We start from the raw sequence: 27,123 nt of genomic DNA on the forward strand, positions 1-27,123 counted from the left end.
CAAACTGATCTCAATATAAGTTAGCAGTAAAACCAAATTTGATACTATCATACTCTTCCCTGTTCAAATAAAAAATAAACCAGGGATGAATGTATTGCAACAGTTTATAAGGTAGTAACAATGACACAGGTGCCTTCCTTTTAATAATCAGGCAAACTGTGGGCAAAGACAATTATATATTTTGTTTACCAGCATGCTATTTTGTTTAATTTAGCAAAGTACAGGCACACAGTACATGCTCAATAAACATGTGAAAATTAATTTCAGATGAAATACACTAAGATACTGAGGACAACTACTTTGACACAGATGTTTATAAAACCACTACTGTGCAGCCCTGGCTACACTGAATGTTATTTGATTCAACTGTGTTGCAAGGACAGGACCATGATCAGAATCAATAAAAGGTATCAGTTCTGAATGTATTTGTGTTCATTCTGGAATATTCACTATTAGACTAAAGTCTTTAAAAGAGGAGTCTCTAACAATAAGAAGATTTAGTGATATTTTCCTCTTTGAACAAATTTAATTACTTCTTGATTGACAGGTACATCCTTAATACAACTGTAATTCCCACCTGACATCAAACATCAGAATATGGAAAGCCTAAAACCAAACAACCCAGGAGTTTTAAAATTTTAAGCAAACTCAGTCTGCTTAGAAAAAGAGAACTGGGGGGGCGCCTGGGTGGCGCAGTCGGTTAAGCGTCCGACTTCAGCCAGGTCACGATCTCGCGCTCCGTGAGTTCGAGCCCCGCGTCAGGCTCTGGGCTGATGGCTCGGAGCCTGGAGCCTGTTTCCGATTCTGTGTCTCCCTCTCTCTCTGCCCCTCCCCCGTTCATGCTCTGTCTCTCTCTGTCCCAAAAATAAATAAACGTTGGGAAAAAAAAAAAATTTTTTTAAAAAAAGAAAAAGAACTGGTTGTTTTGATGCTAAAATTCTGAACTACTTTCGTATATAGGGGAACTTTTCCCTCTCATACTCCTTCAAAGGTCAATCTGACATTATGCAAATTAAACATCTTGCTATTTGAATTATTTAGCCATTAAAGGTCTGATTAGCTTTCCATTTACTTTTGTCTTCCCAGTGTGAAAATATGTGTAGAATAAAAATCCATATTGTGTTTCAAGCAGTAAAAGTCAAAGTTAATTTAAACAGTATCTTAAGTAAAATCCACAAACCTTCAGCAATCATGTCTTCCATTTCTGTGTCAGATGAATTATCTCCATGCTTTGTATTATTCTGTAGCTCTGGCTGAACACACACAGAGTTTATCACCTGATTATCCAAAAGAGGCCTTTTTTTCACAGGCTGTTCTATTAGCAAAGACGAACGGCTCACCTTTAAATGAGACAGAGAATAAAACAATCTTTTAAAAGGTTTTTCAAAAATAACTTGGTTAAGGGGCCCCTGGGTGGCTCAGTCGGTTAAGCATCCAACTCTTGATTTCAGCTCAGGTCATGATCTCACGGTTCATGAGACTGAGTCCCATGTCTGGCTCTGCACTGACAGCGCAGAGCCTGCTTGGGACTGACTCTCTCTCTCTCTCTCTCTCTCTCTCTCAAAACAAATAAAAAAAAAAAAATCTTAAAAAAAAAAAACTTAGTTAAAAAAACCCTCTTGAAATGAATAGTATCTGTGATAATTTACTTGTTCAGCCAATCAGGTCCATCATTAAGAAAATTTTAGGCAATCTAGACATCAACAGTTTGTATTTCAAGTAATCATCAATATGGATGCTTCAAAATCTGTCAAATAGAACCTAGTGTTCTAGTTTAGGCAAATAGTTTAAAAATGTCTTTGGGGCACCTTGGGGGGCTCAGTCGGCTAAGCATCTGACGACTTTGGCTCAGGTCATGATCTCACAGTTCGTGAGTTCGAGGCCCACACTGGACTCTGGCACGGAGCCTGCTTCAGATCCTGTCTGCCTCTCTCTCTCTGCCCCTCCCCAGCTCAAACACTATGTCTCAAAAACAAACATTAAAAAAAATTACATATTTTCATGTTTTGAAAAATATGTAATAAATTTTGATTAGCCAGTATCCTCAACTTATTTTTTTTCTGCAACAACTTTTAAGATTTATTTTCCACGTACAAAACTTTTTACTTAAAGAGTTACTGCCTTAGGATAGATCATTATTGTATGTATTTTAAAAATAAGAGAACTATAGGGCACCTGGGTAGCTCAGTTGGTTAAGCATCAGACTCTTGATTTTGGCTCAGGTCATGATCTCATGGTTTGTGAGATCGAGCCCTGCATTGGGCTCCATTCAAAGCACAGAGCCTGCTTGAGATTCTTTCTCTCCACCTCTCACTCTCCCTCTCTCTGCCCCACCCCTGCTCGCATATGCGTGCGTTCTCTCTCTCTCAAATATTTTTTTAAAAAAAGCAAGAGAACTAATGTTCAAAGTGTTTAGGTGATTTCTTTACAGAAGCACAATCAGGCCTAGAACTCAAGTCTCCTGACTCCTAATTCAGCAGCCTAATCCAATATAATCACAAAAAGAATTGGAAAAATCCTCAAACATTAACATTAAAATCAACAACAAAATATTCACTTATGTTCAGTATACTTGGTTAAGTCATGAATACTTATTTCAGAAATATTTTCAGCAAAAACAACCCAAAAAAAACCATTTACTGATTTGCTAGTGAACTTTCAGCTAATCTGAAATAGAACCTCCTATTTCTATTTAAGAATGCTGGTTAAGTCTCCAGTATCTGCCACAGATGGTAAATGATGCTTACTGTAAATTCTACATTTAACTTCAGAGAATAATCACCCGTGAACTTTTAAATTTTGTTCATTTCAGTTAGTATATACATTATGCCTCAAGTAAAATTTACAAAAAGGTATTACTAAAGACACTGTAATATGCAGTGCTACTAAGAGTTTACACTTCTGCTGTGTGAATATATTTAAATAATCTTTCCAGAAAACAATTTAGCAATATATATACCATGAGTCTTATGAATACATATGTAATGTGATCCAGTATCTGTACTTCTAGGAATTCATCCTAAAGAAATTATTACTATTTATCTTTTATTTATTTTGAGAGAGCACATGCACAAGCAGGGGAGGGGCAGAGAGAGTGAGACAGAGAATCCCTAGCAGGCTCTGCACTGTCAGTGTAGAGCCTGGCCTGGGGCTCGATCTCATGAACTGTGAGACCATGACCTGAGGCAAAATCAAAAGTCGAATGCTTAATTGACTGAGCCACCCAGACACCCCATTACGGCTAAAGAAATTATTAAATAATAGAAACCTAAAACGCCCAACAATAATGGAAGAATTACATAAATTATAGTTGTTCATAAAGCAGAGTATTATGTAACCTTTCAAAATATTCCCAAAGTACTATTTATCATATGAGAAAACAAATGCTCTGAATATACTATGTGACAGATGCAGAACTGTATATATAATAGTCTTGATAATATGAAATATATGTATATAAAACAATACACATTGTGGTATTACTGAGGATTATTTGTTCTGTCCATTTCCCATATCTTCCATTTAAAATAATGTCATTACTTTTGTAATCAGGAAAAAAAAGTTATAGTTGACACTAATAATTATTAATAATAGCAGCTATGGATATTAAGCGCCAGGCACTGCACAAAACAATTTACGCACATTTAATCCTCACAACAACCCTAAGAGCAAAGTATAATCTCCATTTGCCATATGAGCAAAAATGAAGATCAAAAAGGTTGAGTGACTTAACAAAGGTTACAGTATGCAGCACTGCCAGAATCCAAACCCTGAGGAACAGGGAAAAAAGACTTGTTCCACTATCAGAATTCCTATAGGAGATCCACATTTAATACACGCAGTTAACTGAAAAGAAAGGCAAATGATGAGGCAACCCACTATCACAATGCAAGATCTTCACCACCCATAAATCTAAAAACCCAGATGATTCAAAGGCCTTTGAAGGGAATTATTTTGTTTCCTTGTCTTATTTGGCTTTGACTTTGGCCACCTGTCTTTGATTTATTTTCTAAGGAAAAATGTTCTTCTCTAGGTATTAGCATATAAATTACATACAACTAGTCTCAAATCATAAGACTCTCAGTGACAGAAACAGCACCTCCATTTTGATGTGAAGATTTTAAAACATTTTTAAACATTTTTAAACCATTTTAAAAATCTGACTGAAGGCAGAGATTTAAGAATGAGAAAATCTATTTGCTAATTTAAACCATCAACTGGATAACTTCAGAAATATTAGGACACTAGGAAGTTATGATTTCATGCACTTAAGTTAAAAGTTCACAAAGTAATCACACTATATAAGAAACACCATTTTAGGGGTGCCTGCATGGCTCAGTTAAGCATCTGACTCTTGATCTTGGCTCAGGTCATGATCTCATGGTTTGTGGGACTGAGCCCCAGGTAGGGCTCTGTGCCAACAGTGCAGAGCCTGCTTGGGATTCTCTCCCTCTTTTTCTCTGCCCCTCGCCTACTTGCTCTCTCGTTCTCTCTTGAAAGAAATTTAAGAGAAAAAAAAAGAATAGGGGCGCCTGGGTGGCGCAGTCGGTTAAGCGACCGACTTCAGCCAGGTCACGATCTCGCGGTCCGTGAGTTCGAGCCCCGCGTCAGGCTCTGGGCCGATGGCTCAGAGCCTGGAGCCTGTTTCCGATTCTGTGTCTCCCTCTCTCTCTGCCCCTCCCCCATTCATGCTCTGTCTCTCTCTGTCCCAAAAATAAATAAACGTTGGAAAAAAAAAAAAAAATTAAAAAAAAAAAAAAAAAGAATAAAAAAAAAAAAGAGAAAGAAACACCATCTTAGAAACATAAGGCACTTTTGTGTAATTTCAGTCCCCTTAAAAAAAATTTAAAAATTTATTTCACTGGAATAAACTTCCAACTATCTTTCTCTAAAAATTATAAAAATCGACATCCTTAATATCCTGAAATTTTTCTTAGTTTATATATAGCTAGTATAAAAATTCTAGAAATGTATTTGGAAATATATAAAGAATATATAGAGAGAGAAATTCCAGGCAAGAGATTGACTTTTTTTTTTTTAATGTTTAGTATTGTGTGTGTGTGTGTGTGTGAGAGAGAGAGAGAGAGAGAGAGAGCGCGCGCGCGCACGTATGCACACACAAGTGGGGGAGGGGCAGAGAGAGAGGGAGACATAGAATCTGAAGCAGGCTCCAGACTCCAAACTGTCAGCACAGAGTCTGATGCAGCGGCTCGAACTCACAGTCTACGAGATCATGACCCGAACCAAAGTTGGATGCTCAACCGACGGGAGCCACCCTGGCACCCCGACAACTTTTTTGAAATAAAATTACAAGCAGTTTATTAAAGAACAATACACTACATTTTAATATAATACTACATGAATAATTTTTAAAAATACAAATTTGCTTACTACTTACAGGAAATGGCTCCAATCCCTCCTGAATCACAAAGCCTTCGATAACATGCGTTAAAATCTGTGGTTTAACAATAGCCTGTGGAGGTTTGTTTTCTATACTGGGAATGCTGCTGGGTACAGAAGTACTATTACTCCTTGTGGTAGCAGCTGGAAGTAAGAGTGGAGGTGGAGGAACAGAAACATGTGAAGGATCTGATGGAGATTTAATTACTGAAGCACTGACTGATGCCACAGCAGGTAATTCCACTTGCTCTGAAAAAGAAAAGTCAGTTTTTATCTTTATCATTCTGTGCAGGCAAATATGAAAAAAATTCAAGAATAAACATTAACAGCAACAATAGTTAAGATCTAGTGCTTTAAAACACCATCCTAAGAACTTTATATTTAATCTCATTTAATCTTATGAGATAGAAGCCACTATTATCCCCACTTTACAGAAGGGGATAACTTGCTAAAAGTTATCATTCCAACCTTGGTTACAGGTTACATTCCAACCTTGCCCCATAAGACACAAAAATATTTTAGAATGTCAATTTAAGAATATGAAAATTGTTGCTTTTTAAAAATTTTTTAAGCTAAACAGATATTAAATTCCCTGTGTTCCTGTTTATATATTCCAGATGGCATGGCGGGGGGGGGGGGGGGAGGTTGGTGGGGAGTACTCTGAAAGTACACTTAAATAAAAAAGGATCATAAAATCCATAGAGATTTTTAAAGGATTACACAGCATTCATCACCTTTATTTCAAGCAGTAAGGCTAATCCAATCCATGTACATTTTTTTTAATACCTCTTCAGTGGCAATGTGTATGTCAGTTTGGAGAAACACTTTAGTACCAGGCAATTGCAAAACATTGGGCTGGATCACTGTGATTCCTCCCCTTCAAACTCTGATGACCACATTTAGATAGACCCCACAGCCTATGATAGAGACTTTACCTAGCCGTACAATAGCACCAAACTGTATGAAAGCCGTGCGATAGCACCAAACTTTACTGACTGTATGAAATAGAAAGAACCAGCTGAAAACTAAAAATATCAGTGACTAGAGATGTCTGAGAAAAATAACAAAAAAAAAGAGCACATGTGTAAAGATAATAGTATGATTTACTGAGCACTTACATGCCAGGTACTGTGCAAATGCCTCACAGGTTGTAACTCAATTAATCCTGAAAACTAGCCCAAGGGAAACAGGAAGATAAAGAAACTTGGTCAAGGACACACAACTAATTAAGTAATGGAGCTGGTGGGATACTAACCTAGGGAATCAGTTCTTGAGACAATGCTCTTATAATTGCTGTGGTAACTCCTCTCCATCATCAGTATGAAAAGGGTTGACACCACTATCAAAAATGCTCAAAATATAGCCCAGTTAGGTAGAGAAGAAATAGGAATCCCTAAAGAATAAAATTTTCAGCTAACAATACAGTGTAGCGATCATCTGTATAATCTCAGAAATGGAAAAGCTAACAATTCACACTCAAGAACACGAATGTGATTAACATCATATATCTGATCACAGCACTGTTATTATAAGCCATTTATTAACCTAGTTCCACCAAATAATCCACCAAGATAAACTGTACTGGAAAACCTGTTAAAAATTACACAATCCTTGGGGCGCCCGGGTGGCTCTGTCAGTTAGGTGTCTGATTTCATCTCACGGTCCATGAGTTTGAGCCCTGCATCAGGCTCTGTGCTGACAGCTCAGAGCCTGGAGCCTGCCTCCAGACTGTGTCTCCCCTTCTCTCTGCCCCTCTCCCACTCTCGCTCAGTCTCTCAAAAATAAATTTTATAAAGATTTAAAGAAATTTTTAAATTACACAATCCTTTATTAAAAACTAAACAAGAAAGTCAACAGAAAAATGCTAGTTTATTGATTTCACGGAACACATGCAGTGTTACTGTATGCATGCATTACGAAACTGAGGAACTCTAGAAAAATTCTAACCCACATTACCAAATCTTCACATTTACTCATAGAGTAAAAGGAAATTAAATTATAAAATTATAAAGTGGGATTGAAAGCCATGTTTTATGTTTGAAAGAAAATATAAATCTATGGGGGTACTGAAAAATAAGATAAAATATTAATGTCCCTTACAGATTTATAGATATTTTGTTACTTTAGAAATATAAAGCTGCATTAAGTGTAATTTGGCTTATTCAGAAAATATTGCTTGGTGTATGTTCCAATTGATTTTTAGATCATACATACAAATGTGCCAATCTTACACAGAGTCCTAAATGTTGTTAAAAATAGAGCTGTAAGTTACTGACTTTTTGAAGAGGCTAATAGCTATTACTTGCCAGTATATATAATCAGCTGTTAAAAATAAAAACAGGTGAGAAACACTGATGTTATGAAAGTAGAAAAATTATTACATTCTCTAGATTTAAGATAACTACAAGAGAAAACACAAGTAATAGGACTTTGCCACAAGGTACTCTACTTATTCAAAGTCTCATTTTCTGAACAAGATCTGTGAGCTTTTTTTTTTTTTTTAAATTTTTTTTTTTCAACATTTATTTATTTTTGGGACAGAGAGAGACAGAGCATGAACGGGGAAGGGGCAGAGAGAGAGGGAGACACAGAATCGGAAACATGCTCCAGGCTCCGAGCCATCAGCCCAGAGCCCGACGCGGGGCTCGAACTCACGGACCGCGAGATCGTGACCTGGCTGAAGTCGGACGCTCAACCGACTGCGCCACCCAGGCGCCCCTCTGTGAGCTTTTTTAAAAATTTTTTTTAATCTTTATTTTTGACAGAGAGAGACAAAAACAGAGTGCCAGCAGGGGACGAACAGAGAGAGAGGAAGACACAGAATCCGAAGCAGGCTCCTGTCTCTGAGCTGTCAGCAGAGCCTGACGTGGGGCTTGAACTCACAAACTGAGAGATCATGACCTGAGCTGAAGTCGGACGCTTGACCGACTGAGCCACCCAGGAACCCCCATGAGCTTTTTTTTTAACAGATGCTTTTTACTTGTATGGAATTTTTAGAGATTTACAAAAACTAAATACTGGATGGGAACAAATCCCTCTGTTTTTGCAGGTTTGCTTATTTTATGATTTGCTGAGAACTATTCTAAAAAATCAACTTGTGCTTGCTCTGCCCCTTCATAGACACTACAGAAGAGTAGTAGGTATGAAGTAAATGAGAAGAAGATTCTCTACACTGTACCTAGACAATTTAGCCTGAGAGATACACGTGACAGAATCCTGAACTGTGTTCCTGAGGGAAAAAATGTGAAGCTGTGTTTGTGTTCCAGTATTTCAAGTGCTTAAACTTTCTTTGTGTTGCCATGAGTAATGCTTTTTTTTTTTTTTAATTTTTTTTTTCAACGTTTTTATTTATTTGTGGGACAGAGAGAGACAGAGCATGAACGGGGGAGGGGCAGAGAGAGAGGGAGACACAGAATCGGAAACAGGCTCCAGGCTCTGAGCCATCAGCCCAGAGCCTGACGCGGGGCTCGAACCCACGGACCGCGAGATCGTGACCTGGCTGAAGTCGGATGCTTAACCGGCTGCGCCACCCAGGCGCCCCCATGAGTAATGCTTTTAAGGTAATTCAGTCACAGTCACAATGCAAGGTTAGTATCCAATTAAACTTTTATTTCTGTCTTTAAATCAAACTCCAGGAAATCTGCAGCAAAATTAAATCCATTTTCAGTGTACAGAAACTACAAAGATTTAATACTATAGTTAGATTTTCCTAAATCTAGTTTTTGTGGTATTACTTTGAGTAAACAAAGGCAATATTAAACTTGTCTTAAATATTTTATCTAATTTTACTGACTAAACATTTTCTGTTTTTCAGGAGGGAGAAAATGTTGGAAGAAAACTGATTTCTCCCTTTTTGTGCCTTCCAGAGATTCTCACGGATAGTAAGGGAATAAGGGTTAGAGTTGTGGCACAACTGAAACAAAGGGATGGCGAGAGTAGCTTTGGTAGCAAAGTCAGTGTCCTGTTACAATCTGTGTCTGTACCTGTGACAGGGGTTCTTATTTACTGTAAATAATCACGAGAGTCATAAGATATTCAAGAGGACTGAATACTTACAAGGAAGACTGAATCAAGATGACTATTATCTGGATCAAGCTTTCTGTAAAGAACCATATGGGCTCTACAACTACTCCTCTTTGCCACAAGAATACGAAAGTAAACATAGACAATATTTGAATAAATGAACGTAGCTGTTTTGTATAGAATTTTATTTATGGACAATGAAATTTCAATTCTGCATAATTTCACATGGCATGAAATATTACTCTTCTTTTGATCTTCCTCTACCACTTAGAACTTTTAAAACTATCCTCAGCTCATGGGACATGCAAAAATAGACAGCAGAAAAGATTTAAAGCATGAACTGTAGTTTGCCAACCCTGATCTAAATTAAATATTCATAGTTTTTAAAAATCTAACATGGGGGCACCTGGCTGGCTCAGTGGGCAGAGCATGCAGCTCTTGATTTCAGGGTCATGAGTGTGAGCCCCATGTTGGAAGCAGAGTTTACTTTAAAAATGTCCTTTTAAAAAGAGGGAAAAAAAGAAAAGCTTTTATTAAATACATACACAGATAAATTAATTAAAATCTAACATGGGATGTATTTTTTAAAGATCTAGACAGAGGGCTATATGAGTTTTATTTTAGTAAATGTTCTAGTTTTAGTAAATGTTTTATATAATGTTTTGTAAAATGTTTTAAGTAAAATACCTAGGATTCACAGTCACGTTAGTATCGTGAGGAGGAGCATACAGAAGATTTACTTGATTTCATGAGTAGCACTAAAGTAGTGAATAAAAATTTAAATGCTTAAGGACAACGATTTTTTTTAATCCATGTCTCTAGTAAAGAATTAGTGAGGCTTAATTTAAGAACTGTCTGGGAAAGAATATTTTTAAAAATATACTCAGCCTGGATCACAAGTAATTACGAGGAATGCCAGATATGACTCAGAATGTTTTGTGATTTCTGGAAAACATAAGTGAAATCTTTTTATAGAACTTTGATTTACCCTAATTTTTAAGCTTAGAAATAGCTTGACCAATGAACCTGATTGGGCATATAAAACATATCTGTAAAAACTACTAAAAATTAGAAGGCTAAAGTATGTTTTTCACTTGGGTGGCTCCTCATCAATTGTTTTGTTTCTCATGAAAAAAAAAAGAAACAAAAAGAAAATCTTGAATTCTATTATGTTTTGCTGTAATTAATTACATAAAAAACTAGTTTCATATCATTTCCAGTGAGGGCTCTATACTCACTTTATTACACTTCATTAATTTTACTTTACTCAACTTTATTACTAACATTTACCTAGCACAAAATTTCCCCAAATTTAGGTATTTCCTCACCTAACAAAGGATGTTCAGAAGTCAAATCTTCTCTCCCCACAGTTATAGCTGCTGGAGACAGTGTGGGTGGTGGTGGCGTTCTGTCCATCCGAACACATTCATCTGACTCTTCTGGCATTTCTTCTTCACACACATCTTCTACTTGATAAACCTACAATGACAAACCACACTGCCTTAAAAGGTTTCTAAAAATATATTTACTAAGGTGTTCCTAACTTAATTGAAAAAAATAAATAAATTCTAAGTGTTTTAAATTTTAAAAAGGCAAAACGACTATGGAAGCAGAGTTGAAACTATTTTAGTTTCTATTTAACAGGTTGAAAAGAAAACTTTGAAACAACTCAAATGAGGTTTTTCATAATGCTCGAAAATATTTCACTGAAAGTAAGTTGCGAATCAGTATCTAGGCTACAAATTACTAAAGTTTCCCAAAAGGTGACAGTCAAGTCAGGACATATTCTTAATTTTGAGAATTAAAAAAAAGTTTGATCTTATACACTCAATAACTAATTGGGGAATTTGCTATTGTTTCTATTAACTTCCAACTGTCATAAATAAAAATAAATGCTAGTACTTTTCACAAGCACACTAAGTAATTCTCCAAAATGACACATAATATATCAGGGACTGCGTAAAGGACTATACCCCAGGTTCTTCTTTATTATATTTATGTGAATTAAAGATTAAATTATGAAAAATAACATCTAAGAACATACAAAAAAGGTATGCAATTACATCTTTAATTCTTTAATCTTCTGACCTACGCAAGAATCTAATGAATTTTTATAAGCTAGTATCAGGTAAACAGAAAATACATGTCCTTGAATTAATACACACCCAAACCCACCACTCCTAAGCCATCTGACACATTATTTTTAGTTCTTCAATATTGTTTCATACTTACAAAGTTTTTAATTTTTTAACTTGACCTTTGTAATCCAATGCTAAAGAGTATACTTAAGAAAACATGGACTCAATCTGAGAAGGTACTATGTAACTAAAAGTAACTAATTTTTCATTAAATTTAAGGCTGTTTTCAAAGTCCACTTCTAGACTATTTTTGTCATCATTATTTAATCATTACTTTTAATTTTTTTTATTTAATGTTTATTTTTGAGAGAGCGTGAGAGACAGTGTGAGTCGGGGAAGGGGCAGAGAGAGGAACAGACAGAATCTGAAGCAGGCTCCAGGCTCCAGCAGTCAGCACAGGGCCCGACATGGGGCTCAAACCCACGAACTGTGAGATCATGACCTGAGCCGAAGTTGGAGGCTTAACCAACTAAGCCGCCCAGGCGACCCTATTTAATCATTATTTTTGAAAGATGATAGTCTACAAAAAAACAAAACCACAAAGCAGTTCCTTTTCCTAATATACAAAGCTTATTACTTAAATTTACAAAGGTCGTAAGTTTTTAAGATGACTTAAACTGATTAATAATTATAATAAACGTTAAAACAAAAAAACCTTTCAACAACATTCACAAAAAACTTGAGGTGATATCTAATACTATATGTATTTTTTATACTATATTTTAATCAAACTATTGAAAAAGCTTGGTGATTTGAAGTATATCTTGGTCAATATAAAAGTGATCAAGATGTCTGGGGCGCCTGGGTGGCGCAGTCGGTTAAGCGTCCGACTTCAGCCAGGTCACGATCTCGCGGTCCGGGAGTTCGAGCCCCGCGTCAGGCTCTGGGCTGATGGCTCGGAGCCTGGAGCCTGTTTCCGATTCTGTGTCTCCCTCTCTCTCTGCCCCTCCCCCGTTCATGCTCTGTCTGTCTCTGTCCCAAAAATAAATAAAAAACGTTGAAAAAAAAAAAGTGATCAAGATTTCTAAAACCAACATAAACCAAATGTTATAAAAGGGACTATCAAGTTTCATCTACAAAGGCATAGCTAACAGCAATACAGTTTAAAAAAAAAAAATTAAGCGCGTGACCCTTGTTCAGCTCAGGTCATGATCTCATGGTTCATGAGTTCAAGCCTTGTACTATTAGTGCAGAGCCTGCTTGCTTGGGATTCTTCTCTCCCCCTCTCTCTGCCCCTCCCCTGCTCATGCTCTCTCTCAAAATAAATAAATAAACCTAAAATAAAATTAAAATAAAAAAAAACAAAAAACACCTAACTTCCAAAGCCTCTAATTGTTTGTTTGTTTGTTTTTCTGAGAGAGAGAGGGAGAGAGGGAGGGAGGGAGGGAGGGAGGGAGGGAGGGAGGGAGGGAGGGAGAGAGAGGGAGCGAACATAAGTGAGTGACGGGCAGAGATAATCCCTGACAGCATGGAGCCTGAAGTGGGGCTCAAGCTTACCCTATGTGGGGCATGAACTCATAAATGGTGAGATCATGACCTGAGCCAAAGTCAGTTGCTTAACCAACTGACCCACCCAGGAATAAAATATCTTAAAAGAAAAAAAAAGATCTTTTCCTTTTAAAAAATTTAAAAATCCTAAAAAAGTAACTTTAATCCTCCTGTTGCTGATAATTTTATACCAAATATGATATCCAGAACTGTGATGTGAATCAACTAAGTAGGCTACATTTTTAAAAATTATTGGGGCACCTGGGTGGCTCAGTCGGTTAAGCGGCCGACTTCGGCTCAGGTCATGATCTCACGGTCCATGAATTCGAGCCCCACGTCGGGCTCTGTGCTGACGGCTCAGAGCCTGGAGCCTGTTTCCGATTCTGTGTCTCCCTCTCTCTCTGCCCCTCCCCTGTTCATGCTCTGTCTCTCTCTGTCTCAAAAATAAATAAATGTTAAAAAAAAATTAAAAAAAAAAAATTATTTGCTCCCACCCCTGCATCTGGAAACCTGTTTCACCAAGGGAGATTCCTTAACCGTCTGGATCCTCAGAAGTGAAAGCAGTCATTCATTATCGTACAGTACAATAATGAGAGCTGCTAGTATCTGTTCACATGACAATTTTTTTTATATGATGATAATGTCCAACACAGGTAAAGTCATCCAAAAGGAATGTCCTAGGGGTTAAAGGGAAGAAAAAAAATCTTCTAACGAGGGGCATCTGTCATAGTGATTACCTTAATTTGACAGTGGCAGGTATGTTGATCAGAGGTTATTAGAAAAGTATGGTTTTATCAACCAGTTAAGGTACACCCGTGCAGCATTCCTTTATTAGATATTTTCTTAAAATGTTTAAATTCTCTCTTTAATATTCATGCTGCCACAAAGTCTAATCATGCAAAGAACTCTGATTTTTTAAAAATAATGAACAAGTTTGAAAGGATAAAAAGAGTCATTAATAGCATATTCTGAAATAATCTATGAAAGAATATTATAAAATAATTTTCATTCTTTATAGGTAATTCTAACTAAACATACTTTCTTCCAAATCTATGTAAAGGCAAAATAAGTTAATAAAAAAAGTAGGAAATCTATCTATCACAGACATCTGGCACCATTAAACATAAAAAATCTAAGTGCAACAACTAAAATATTGAATAAGACAAAGAAGTTGATGTTTTACTCACAAGATTAGGAAACTCCAAGATTAGGAAACTCCACAACACAATTTCTGTTTAGCCCATAACTAAAACTATTCTAAAACTAGCAATGACTGCCAAACTTACCTCAATAAAGTACCTTAGTCCTATCTGTCTACTTTTCCTAAATAAACTGTGGGACATTTATTGGTTCTAAATTATCTACTGTCACACATCATACCCATATATCAATGAAAAATTTTAGTTTCATAAATGTATCTTTTATAATATATATTTTTAAGAACTACACTGATGGGGGCACCTGGGTGGCTCAGTTGGTTGAGCGTCTGACTCTTGATTTCAGCTCAGGTCATGATCCCAGAGTCATGGGATTGAGCCCGACATCGGGCTCTGCACTGGGTGTGGAGCCTGCTTGGGATTCTCTCTTTCCCCCTGTCTCTCTCCCCCACACTCTAAAATAAAAATTAAAAAAAAAAAAAAAATACCCTGATTTAACTTCGATATTCATACTTATCTTTCAAAATGTTACATCTCTTAAATAAATATATATTCCTATCTTTAAATATCTGAAACAACCAGGAAACTGAAGAAATGTGTAATTCACAAAGAAATGTGATTTGATAAAAAAAAATCAGATTTGATCAAAGGTAATAAAAGAAAAACGTAGTTTAATAAATTTATCTTTGAGAAAGATAAAAAATAAGATAACACAGAAACATCTACAGTATGTATGACCACACCAGTGATAGCAGAAAAATGTACTATTTTCATGGGGGAAAAAACCCAAAAAAATTCCAAAATAAGATAACGTACATTTTTTAATTATTATTTTTATATTCATTAAAATAAAATTATTTTTTAAATTTATTTTAATGTTTATTTTTATTTTTGAGAGACACAGAGAGAGAAAGAGAGAGGGAGAGAAAGAGAGTGCAGAAGTAGGGGAGGGCAGAGAGAGAGGGAGGCACAGGATCCAAAGCAGGCTCCAGGCTCTGAGCTGTCAGCACAGAGCCGAACGTGGGGCTCGAACTCAAACCGGGAGATCATGACCTGAGCCGAAGTCAAATGCTCAACCAACTGAGCCACCCAGGTGCCCCGATATTTCTATCCCAAAGTTTCTCCTAACAACGATAACTAGAAAAATAGTAGGCACAGAAAGAAATTTTACTTTTTACTTGTAATTACTGTACACTTTGAAGCCTGTGTTCTTTATGTTACAATATCCACTGTAAATTCTTCAGAAATCTAACAGATATGGAGACACGATAACTGAATGACAAACTTATTTCTAGATTCCCATTGCTGTTTCTGTCAAGTTGTTATTATTATTATTTTTTTAGTACTCTCTACATTCAACATAGGGCTTGATCCCACGACCCCCAAGATTAAGAACTACACGTTCCTCTAAGCCAGTGAGACACTCCTCTGTCAAATTGTTTTTCATAAAAGTAAATCAAAGTGGAATTCAATCTCTCTATGCATGTAAACATCAATGGGGATGACAAGAATAAAGAATCTATAAATTTGCATCCTGTGAACCAAAATGTTTCCCATTGAGGAACAGACTTTGAAACTCCTTTCCTTTCTGAATTAGTGGTTATTAATTTTTAAGTGATAAAACTGCTTCAGTGAGGTTTAATACAAAACCTCCTTTGGGAAGACTGTCTTCCTCAGTTATAAACTAATTATGGATTTGATCATTCTGCCTAGACATTTAACAATCTTATTTCAACTTTTATTGTAAATCATTTTATAAATTTAAAGTCTTTTAGAGAATGTTAAAAAAAAATTCTCCAGGATAATTTTCTAGGCAACAAGTACCTTTGCTAAAGGTTTATTCTAAAAATTTCACCACGATCTATCTCAATTATTCAAAACTTTTACTCCTCCCAGTGGATTTTTTCATCTTCAGATTCAATTCATCCACTCAGTTTTTTTAACTTTTTAAATGAGAAATCTTAAGTACATATTTTCCCTTCATAGAAATTTAAAAATCACAAGTTTAGTAATTCTAAAAGATGGTCTACAGTTAATGTTTTTTGCAAACTTGGATTCTTTCCTAGAATATATTTATTTATTTTTTTTACAAAACTTAATTACAAAATATAATTGTACCCAAAAATTACATCATACAAGCATACCTCCACCTTGAAACCAAAGCCCCTAAAGGCCCAGGACTTCAGAATGCACACAACCAAAAAGGTCAGGTAGATAAACCATACGTTTAAGAACATACAAGCCAACAGAAGGGATCTATGAAGGATAATCACCTTAAGAGAAAAAACTTTGTGCAGATGACACTGGTTCAAATGCATTCCCTTGGGGAAAAAAAATCAACTCTGTAAAGATAGCAGATGGATTTGTTTAAATAGTAATAAAATTAACGAGGGACTTTAATAACCATCACAAATTATCAAGCATGCAACCATACTACAACAAATGGCATTTTTTTTTTTTTTGCCCATATAGCATGTTTGTCAGACACTGACAGATGGAAATTTCAAGCTTTTTAAATTCATAGGCATTTAGATCTAGCAATATAACATAATGTGGGAAAAAAAGTTTTTACTCTCAGTTCAGCAAGAAAGTCAAAGAGCTTCCAAGGGCTTACCACTGGTGGATCAACAGGTGCTGGTGGTTGTACTTGTAGGTTTACCGCAACAGTCTGTGGAGGAGGAAGAGTCTGAAATGGCAACTGGACCAAAGCTTCTGCAGCTGGAAGCTCCTCTTCTGACACCAAAGCATTCTGCACCAAAACCTGGCCCTGGGATAGAATTTCAGGCTGCACTTGTAAAGACTGCATAGACTGCAAGGGCAGTGGTGGAATCTGAGCTGGAGGAGATGTCGACATCTGTGGAGGGGTTGCAATTGGGATTGGAGAGGACTGCAGGGTTGAATATGGCTGGTGTGATGTTGGAGACACAATCTGCTGACCTGGGGACACCAAAGCGGACTGCTGAACTGGGCCAATGTGTACGACAGGGGAAGCTGGAAGTGGAAGATGGGATGAAAGATTCAGCTGTGCTGTAGGTTGCACCTGATTAGCAGTGGACTGCTGCAGGTTTGACCCTGGCTGGAGAGCTGATGACACAAGAGGGTGTGGCTGAATAAGTGCTTGTGGATGAATAATTATAGTAGGAGACTGACTTGGTGAATGAGGCGGTGGAGGAGACACCACTACAGACTGCTGTGCTGACTGTGACTGGCTAGGAGACATTGTTAAAGAAGGGGGATGGCTCTGAATTGGTGAACAATGCTGTGACTGGGCATTAGTAGGTGCTGGAGGAAGGCCATGGTTTTGGAGTGGCATACAGTGCTGGGATGGGGGTGGGTCTTGAGTTGGATTCTGAAGTGTGATTGGCTGAATTTGCTGTTGCTGCTGTTGCAATATCAGCTGATGATGGGAAACCTTGGGAGGTGGTGAATGAAGAGGAATCTGCTGATGTTTTATTAGAGGATGAGGCTGAATTGGAGGATATGAAGCTGTGAGAGAAAAAAATGACAATTAGTATTTTTTCCAGAAATATCATAAACATTTTTAAATAAATCTAAAGGAGGCAAGTTTTCACATCAGAATGTCATAATCTCCAGAAATCTTTTATAAGACTTTCAGACAAGAGTGATTTGAAAATACAATAACAACTTTTCCTCAGAAAACTATAAAGACTTCATAAAATAACCTTACTGTGATAAGGTCAAAAGAAAAATGGCCTAAAGCAATTGATTCATACATCTGAAATATACACATGATTTATTCTTATTAAATTTTAGAAGTCATCAGAATATCTGCAGTAACTTAACAAAGTTTATCCATCTGAATTCCTTCTTTGGGGAGAAGAGAAGAAGTACCACGAACAAATGTAATATGTATATAAGTAACTTCAAAATCATAAATATGCAATATCAAAATTCATAAATGTCTCATCTTTTCTAATCTACGTCTAAATACTCTTCCAACTAATAGTCAATGTAATTATTTATAAAGCTTCCCAAATAACTTTCCAAATTTGAGCCAGGATGAAAAGTTGGTATTATTTGACTCAGAAAATGTTTTGTATAAAAAGTAAATTCAGCTAAGCAAAACACGTGTCAATTCTATACCACTGTTCAATAATCACTGTAACTAAGAAATAAAATCTCAGAGGCCATTCCAAATCTAGGAGAGCATTAGTTTTGCTTGCAGAGAGAATCCATGCTGTCTAAATAAATGATCTTGTTTAACTTCTCTCCCTACCCACCAAAAATAAAAAAAACCAACAACAAAACCTACAGTGATCTATCACTGATACTATCAGTTTTCTCCACACAGGAGTCACTCACAACAGGGATAATATATGTAAGAATTAGCAAAATCAAGTAGTAAATATTTGTCCCATCATTATGCTTCTTCTGCATACTAGTGTGTATGTTTACACAGAGGGGGATGCTGGGGAAATCCTGTTTACTTAAAAATGGACACTAGGTTCATTAGAAGATAAATTGAAAAGATTGCTTAATATCATATAAAAGCTATATACACTTAAAATAGGTCTAAAGACTCTGCAACATTTTCTTTAAATCTCAGAATGTTAAGATAAACCTTGCATCTATTTTTGTACTTAACCACATTTGTGGCAAAAAGCCTTATGAAACCTTGTAACAACTTTAACATTCTTGCATTTGGTTGGTTATCATTTAAAATTTGGAGATCCTTTAAGGAAATTAACATCTGATTAACATCTCAAAAGAGAGGGTTCAACAAATATCCACAAATTGTATTAAGAAAAATGGAGATTAGGTCTAAAATTTCATTTAACAAAATAATTCTCACATAACTAGATTAGCACTTCAAATTAAGACTGAAAATTTTACACTAGTACTTTATAAATGTGTTGATAAAGATTATATTATAGAACATTCAATAAAATCTTGAAATTCTTTTAAGCTTTTTTTTTTTAATATTTATTTATTTTGAGAGACAGATATGGAGGGCTCATGTGCATGGGGAAGGGGCAGAGAGTCCTCAGCAGGCCTGATGCAGGGCTTGAGCTCCCAAACGGTGAGATCATAACTTGAGCCAAAATCAAGATTCAGATGCTTAACTGACTGAGTCACCCAGGTGCCCCCAAATCTTGGAATTCTAGAGAGTGCCTTTTCTCCAAAGGGCTCAAGATACTATTTTTCCTCTTTTAAATATAGGGAAATAGAGTTTTTTCCAGGATAACAGCAAAAGCCCATTTTAGTTCAACTTTTTGAGTTGTAATTAAAATTTACCACTCTTTTAAGTTTCTTTTTAAGTTTATTTATTTGAGAGAGAAAGAGAGCATGAGTGGGGAAGGGGAAGAGAGAGAGGGAGAGAGAGAGAATCCCAAGCAGGTTCTGTACGGTCAGCACAGAGCCCGATGCTGGGCTTGAACTCACAAACCGTGAGATGATTACCTGAGCCAAAGTCAAGAGCTGGATGCTTAACCAACTGAGCCACCCAGGAGCCCCAAAATTTACCATATGATTGAAGTACAATGTACATCATATTTATGGGAATAAAAATTCCTTCTCAGCTCTAGCAAATAAGCAATCTTTTTGTATATTCTAGAGCTGATAATTCAATACTCTCTCACCTAAACTAAATTTTTGATGAGACATCAAAGTGAGTCTATATATTTTATATTAGTCCATAAGTCCAACTGATAAGCATATACATTACAAAATAATTAAGAGAATACCTGAAGCAATACTTCTTTTTACAAGAAAAGCCCTAGTGTTCTGGAGAATATTATGTTTCTTAACTTCTCTGATTTTAATAAGTATTATTAAGATGGGTTTATATTTGGAGAGTTAATGATTATCATACTCTCTCACATATGTAGAATTCTTTATTTTTTATTTTTATTTTTTTTAATTTTTTTTTTCAACGTTTATTTATTTTTGGGACAGAGAGAGACAGAGCATGAACGGGGGAGGGGCAGAGAGAGAGAGGGAGACACAGAATCGGAAATAGAATTCTTTTTTTTTTTTTTAAATTTTTTTTTTTCAACGTTTATTTATTTTGGGGACAGAGAGAGACAGAGCATGAACGGGGGAGGGGCAGAGAGAGAGGGAGACACAGAATCGGAAACAGGCTCCAGGCTCTGAGCCATCAGCCCAGAGCCCGACGCGGGGCTCGAACTCGCGGACCGCGAGATCGCGACCTGGCTGAAGTCGGACGCTTAACCGACTGCGCCACCCAGGCGCCCCGGAAATAGAATTCTTTATATAATTACTTACAATTAAGTATATTATTAATTACACATTATTTTTTTTAATGTTTATTTAATTTTTTGAGAGAGACAGAGAGAGAGTGTGAGCAGGGAGGGGCAGAGAGAGAAGACGACACAGAATCTGAAGCAGACTCCAGGCTCTGAGCTATCATATCAGCACAGAGTCCGATGCGGGGCTCAAACTCATGAACTGTGAGATCATGACCTGAGCTGAAGTCGGATGCTTAACCGACTGAGCCACCCAGGCACCCCAACAATTACACGTTATTGTAAATTATTAAACATATTATTTTATTAAATAGTTATAGCAACCCCATGAGGCAAACAGGGTACTATGATAATCCAATATATTACAGATGAAGAAACTGGGCAGTTAAGTGCACTACCTGAAATCAGCTGGCTATTAATGGGGCAGCACTGGGTCTAAAAGAACCCATAGCCCTAGCTGAGTCTGGGTTCCTCTTATGGACTGAATGTTTTTGTCCCCAAAAATGCATATGTTGAGACCCTAACCCCTAATGTGACTGTATTTGGTAATGGGGCCTCTAAGGAAGTAATTAAAGTTTAGGGGCGCCTGGGTGGCGCAGTCGGTTAAGCGTCTGACTTCAGCCAGGTCACGATCTCGCGGTCCGTGGGTTCGAGCCCCGCGTCGGGCTCTGGGCTGATGGCTCAGAGCCTGGAGCCTGTTTCCAATTCTGTGTCTCCCTCTCTCTCTGCCCCTCCCCTGTTCATGCTCTCTCTCTGTCCCAAAAATAAATAAAAAACGTTGAAAAAAAAATTAAAAAAAAAAAAGCTGAATGAGGTCAGAAGGGTAGAATCTTTACAAGAGTATACATCAACATCAGAAAGCTCAATATCCTCTCTCCTGGCACTCAGATGAAAGGCCATGTGAGGACACAGCAAGAAGGCAGTCATCTGCAAGCCAGGAGGAGAGCTCTCACCAAAAACCAAACACTGCCAGACCTTGACCTTGGGTTTTCCAGCCTCCAGAACTGTAAGAAAATAATTTTCTGTTGTTTAAGCCACCTAGTCCATGGTATCCTTTATGGCAGCCTGAGCAGACTAGCATAGGCTTTTCACTACCTATTAAATTCATGTCTACAGAAAGTGGTATATATTTTTTCCAACTAAACTGATTTTGTTTAGAAAATTTTGTTTGGAATAAAAGCTCTAGACTAAAAGCTCTAAAAACTGCTATAAAGACTTGAACTCGAATAGAGTTCATGATAATATCCAGATATGTGGTTGTTGTTCACCTTTATTTTATATATTAAAAATACATTAACTATGAAGTGAGAACTACACATTCAAAAAGAAATGATGAGGGGTGCCTGGGTGGCTCAGTCAGTTAAGCGTCTCACTAGATTTCGACTCAGGTCATGATCTCACGGTTTGTGAGTTTGAGCCCCATATCCAGCTCTGTGCTGACAGTACAGAGTCTGCTTGGGATTTCCTCTATCCCTCTCTCTCTCTGCCCTCCCGTACTCACTCTCTGTCTCTCTCTCAAAAATAAACTTAATTTTTTTTTTTAATTTAAAAAAATGACGGAAAAAATCAAATGATTTTAGCACCCTAGAAATAAATATAAAGAAATAATAACCATGTCCATTATAATAATTATTAGTCTATACTGCATTAGGACACCAGTAGATTTTTCTCATATTTGAAAGCAACTTATAGGAATAAGCATTTTTCTAAGGAAAAAGACAAATGACCAATTCAAGAATCTCAAAAAAGAAAAAAAATCTTCATTTCAGACTAACTTCCCACCAACAAGTGCAGAAAAACTAAGAGTGGAAAAATACAGTTGTTTCCTAGACAGAAGATATAAATTACCTTGCATAACTGCAGTGTAAGGCTTGAATGAATTTATAAGTTTAGCAGCTGCAAAGGTTTTTGTGGCTGAGGGTGTTTCATTGGTTTTGTTTCTAATCAACAACACCATGGGAAACTGGAGTTTGGTTAGTACACGTTAAGAGATCTAAATTTGGAATTGAATTGTCCTGAGACTCTGATGGTTTTACCCTACCTGTCTCCTCCATACCCACATAAAATACTGGCTATCAAAGGAAGGCAACTATAGGGATACTATCACACTATCAATGAAAAAAAAGGGGAAGAGTAACTGTCAACTTAGAACCAGGTATTGGGACTCTTGATTTCAGCTCAGGTAATGATCTCAGGGGTTTGTGAGTTCAAGTCCCACATCAGGCTCCACAATGACAGTGCAGAGCCTGCTTGGCATTCATTCTCTCTCTCTCTCTGCCCCCCCCTCCCCTCTCAAAATAAATAAACTTAAAAAAAAAAAAAAAAAAAAAAAGAACCAGGTATTGGGAGTTCAGTAGGACTGAAAATCTAAAAGTAGATCTCCTTGCTTGAACTCACCCTGAAAGAGGTCCTAGCTTTCTTTGAAGGTAGCATTCTCTTTGGCAGTAAACTAACCCACCCTTCATAATCTATCATAACTGTAAGAGTCACTAAAAACTGTCTCCTAAGCAGTCATTTCAAGTGCAGTGGGTCACTGCTTGTCCACACTGACTCCTCTATCAACACTGGCCAGAGGCTGGTTTGAGGCTGAAAATACTCTGGACAGTACAATGCAAAAATCCTGTTATCAAGCCATACAGAGAACAGTACCTAAGCACACATATGTTTATAAAAAAGAATTCACACCACACTACACTATGAATGGATTTATTAATTTATACATTATAACAAAGCCTGTACTTAATTTCCAAAATTCAAAGGGAAAAAAAATCAACTATTAATCCAACAAATATTTACTGTCCATCTATTGTAGAAAGTGTTTATAAGGTACAATTTATCGCTGTTAAGATTAAGGGATGAAAAGGTGAATCTGAAAAAGGATTAAAGGAGTTAATAATTGTAAAGTACTTGACATGTAAGTGCTCAATATTATTATCTTACTCTCAAAGAGCTTACTATCTAGGGAAAAGCTAAGTATATCAATAACTATAAAAGAAAAAGGACCATGAAGAAGCATAAAAATGCTATACAAGTTCAAAGTGATGAGAGATTTCTAACTAGGGGAATCAAACAATTACAAGACACTGAGGTTGGGTGCTGCGGATGCTGGCAATATTAACACAGAGGAAAGATGTAAGAGAAATAGGTTTAGGTGGAGAAAAAGGAGACTTCAGTAATATAAAATTAATCTTTAAGAAGTAATGCAGAGTTTTAAAAAGAAAGAAGACGCTTACTTGATGAAGCTGGATCAAAGGAGGGGTTTTTTAAGTTTATTTACTTATTTTGAGAAAGATATTTATTAGAAATAACTTTTTTTAAATTTATTTATTTTGAAAGAGAGAGAGAGAGTAGGCATGAGCACACAGGGGAAGGGCAGAGAGAGAGAGTGAAGGAGAATCCCAAGTGGATCCTGAGCTGTCAGCACAGAGCGTGCAAGGGGCTTGAACCCATAAACCATGAGATCATGAACTGAGCCAAAACCGAAAGTCAGACACTCAACTGACTGAGCCACCCAGGTGCCCCAGGAGGATTTTTAATGAAACATATGTGATGTCTAGCCCAGTGAATGACACACACACATACTTTCAATAAACAATAGTTGAAATAGCTATTGAAATAACATATGCAGATATATATAGGAGAAATCTGGGGCGCCTGGGTGGCGCAGTCGGTTAAGCGTCCGACTTCAGCCAGGTCACGATCTCGCGGTTTGTGAGTTCGAGCCCCGCGTCGGCTCTGGGCTGATGGCTCGGAGCCTGGAGCCTGTTTCCGATTCTGTGTCTCCCTCTCTCTCTGCCCCTCCCCCGTTCATGCTCTGTATCTCTCTGTCCCAAAAATAAATAAACGTTAAAAAAAAAGCTATGTTATATAGGAGAAATCTAAGTATGCATGAGAAGCAAAGGAAAGGATCCAGCATGAGGGAAACAAAAGATGCTGTAACAACTACAAGAAAAAGTCAGGTGCTGGTAAAAAAAAAAAAAAAAAAAAAAAGATGCAAATCAATGACACAATCAGTGTTAACTTTAAAGTAGGAAGCAGATAACTCCTTATCTTACTATAAGTGAACAAAGCTCAACACTGAGAAATTCTGAGATGAATAGAAGAGATGGTAAGGAAACTCATGCTGGATGGCCCCAACATTTTCAGCATGAGAACCGTGAAACAGTTATCTGTGGACAGCAGAAGGTTTCAAAGGTTGATGAGAATCAAAATGACTTAACTGACTGCCTGACATCTTCCTCTCAGAAATGAAATAAAAGATGGAAAAAAAGCAACATGGTAAGGGAAATAATTACACAAAATCCTTAGTTTTGGAAAGTGGTAAACTCCACTCACTAATGACAACTTTAAACAAAAAATATGTGTGCTTTTTTTTTTAGAGGTTTTAATTTTGTTCCACTAAAGCATATTAAATAAACTATAGGCAAATCTTTTTTTTTTTTTTCTTTAAAGCTAGAAGGTTTTATAATAACAAGCACTGACAGGATGTGGAGAAAAAGGAACCCTCTTGCACTGTTGACAGCAATGTAAACTGGTGCAGCCACTGTGGAAAACACGATGGAGGTTCCTCAAAAAATTAAAAATAGAACTCTCCTACAATCCAGTAATTACACCAATGAGTATTTACCCAAAGAATATGAAAACACTAATTCAAAAGGATACATGCACCCCTGTTTTTGCAGCATTATTTACAATAGCCAAATTATGGACGCAGCCCAAGTGTCCATCCATAGATGAATGGATAAAGATGTGTAGATATATACAATGGAATATTACTCAGCCATCAAAAAGAATTAAATCTTGCCATTTGCAACAACATATATAGAGCTAGAGAATTTAATGTTAAGTGAAACAAGAGAAAGACAACTACCATATGAATTCTTCACATGTAGAGTTTAAGAAACAAATGAACAAGGAAAAAAAAACAAAAAAACAGATTCTTAACTACAGTGAACAAAGGGTTTACCAGAAGGGAGTGGATTGGGGGATGAGTGAAATAGGTGATGGAGATTAAGAGTATGCTTATCTTGATAAGCAGTAATAAAGAGAATTGTCGAATCACTACACTGTACACCTGAAACTAATATAACACTATACTTTAACCATAGAAGAGTTAAAAATTTTTTTTAATCAAATAAATAAAAAATAAAAGCTATTGGTTTTACTAGTATAATGGGAGACCAGCACACAATGAAGATGTTAATCAAATGTTAACTGACCAAAAAAGTTTATTATTGTAATTTGTTTTAGCTGTTGGGCTCTTTTGGTTTCCCTTTTTTCAAGCTACAATACTGACTTTTTGTAAACTCATGAAATTCACATTTTAAAATGTTTTAAAAGCATTGTTCTTGTTCAAGTAATAGACATCTTTTGTATGAATAATGCAACTACTTTCAACAAGTTTTATCCTACCTGGTGCTATTAACTGGTGAATACTTGATGTCCGAGTGACAGCTGTGCTGCGTGATTCCAGACTTGGACTTTCTCCTTTCTTATTACTTTCTGGAGAAGGATCTCGTTGGCTGATTTTAGAACTGGTCACTGTTGTTTTGTTATGACAAATTGTCAATGACTGAGTTTGACTAGTGCTTTTTGGCGGACCGTTCTGTGAGCTAGATAATACACCCAACTTCTGGCTGCGTAATGTTAAATTCTGAACCTAAGAACCACACAACAAAAAATAAGGATGAAACAGATGGTATTAATTGAGATGTGATAATCATTACCATTATAACAATGACAACAAGTTTACATTACGCTTTTCATACATAAAGTTCCACTTTAAACAACTGATTAATCCTAAAGGAAAGGGGAGTTAGGACTCTAAGTAATCATACCTTAAATTAAGGAAAAAAATTTTTAGAAGACATTAAGGGAATCATTAAGAACAACATGAAAACAGTATGTATATAACAAATGAACTATGAATATGAGGAAATTACTATGCAACATACTGCACTTTGAAGTTACCAGCTCAGAGACAGCCAAAGGGAGGGGAAAGAAGGGTATTCCAGATACGGGAGAAAACCTGAGCAAAGGTGCAGGGCAGAAGAGCCCAGGGTGCATAAGGGAAGAAGGAGCAATTCCTTCAACTTCACTTTCACTTCTCCAGGCCAAGATTGTAAAACACTGAAGGTTACAAGGGCCTCATGTTACATGGGCCTCACTGTTACTACACATACAGTTAGGAGAGTGCACAAAAGATACTGTCATCCTCATATAGATCAGAAAGAGGTACCAAAAGGAAAAAAAAAAAAAAAAACCCATTCTATCGAGATTATATGGAAACAACTCATCTTGTTTTTTTGTTTTTTGGGGTTTTGGGGGAGGGGGCACTCATCTTGTAAATAAGAAAACTAATTCATCAAATCACTTACCCCATTGTGATAATTATGAAAATCATTTCCCATTAACTCCTTTTTAAAATCCTGTTGTTATGGAATACTAACTTGCTTCTGAGAACTAGATCTTGTGAACTAACAAGACTGTGCACAGACTTGAAATGGCTTATGGTCAAGGCTCCTGTCTACACCCAGGGTTACTCTACACATACTGCCAGTCTGGATGGTAGCAAGGATCATCCCAATGACTCTCACCTGAGGTTTATAACATTTCCAAAGAGCAAGGCAGAAAATGCCTCTCCAAGAGCTGCCTAACCTTTCACCTATCTGGAATGAATGCATTAAATAC

The 27,123-nt window shown here is 36.7% G+C and overlaps 2 protein-coding genes across 14 annotated transcripts in view; one reads left to right on the forward strand and one right to left on the reverse strand.

The window, feature by feature from the left end:
- Nucleotides 1-10,219, forward strand: part of GPR160 (G protein-coupled receptor 160) — a 94,796-nt gene extending 84,577 nt beyond the window's left edge. Inside the window, exon 5 of one of the 2 annotated variants that reach the window (XR_015240116.1) lies at nucleotides 9,215-10,219. The gene's annotated coding sequence lies outside the window, so the exon portion shown is untranslated. Of the gene's footprint in view, nucleotides 1-5,400; nucleotides 5,511-9,214 lie in introns of those variants that run through there. The other variant, XR_015240117.1, reaches the window with a different exon arrangement.
- Nucleotides 1-27,123, reverse strand: part of PHC3 (polyhomeotic homolog 3) — an 85,386-nt gene that overhangs the window by 25,658 nt on the left and 32,605 nt on the right. For 9 of the 12 annotated variants that reach the window (XR_015240114.1, XR_015240115.1, XM_086674694.1 and 6 more), the window contains 6 exons: nucleotides 25,846-26,092; nucleotides 16,821-17,692; nucleotides 16,480-16,527; nucleotides 10,752-10,902; nucleotides 5,399-5,649; nucleotides 1,181-1,340 (listed from right to left, as the gene is read on the reverse strand). Coding sequence is in view for 10 of the 12 variants with exons in the window: in XM_086674694.1 (XP_086530820.1) it covers nucleotides 1,181-1,340; nucleotides 5,399-5,649; nucleotides 10,752-10,902; nucleotides 16,480-16,527; nucleotides 16,821-17,692; nucleotides 25,846-26,092 (1,729 nt within the window). In the remaining 2 variants the exon portion in view is untranslated. The remainder of the gene's footprint in view (nucleotides 1-1,180; nucleotides 1,341-5,398; nucleotides 5,650-10,751; nucleotides 10,903-16,479; nucleotides 16,528-16,820; nucleotides 17,693-25,845; nucleotides 26,093-27,123) is intronic. The other 3 variants (XM_086674695.1, XM_086674693.1, XM_025913316.2) reach the window with 1 other exon arrangement.

The sequence above is a fragment of the Puma concolor genome, chromosome C2 (assembly GCF_028749965.1).
Source record: "Puma concolor isolate L17-30 chromosome C2, mPumCon1.1.hap2, whole genome shotgun sequence".
NCBI classification, from domain to species: Eukaryota; Metazoa; Chordata; class Mammalia; order Carnivora; family Felidae; genus Puma; species Puma concolor.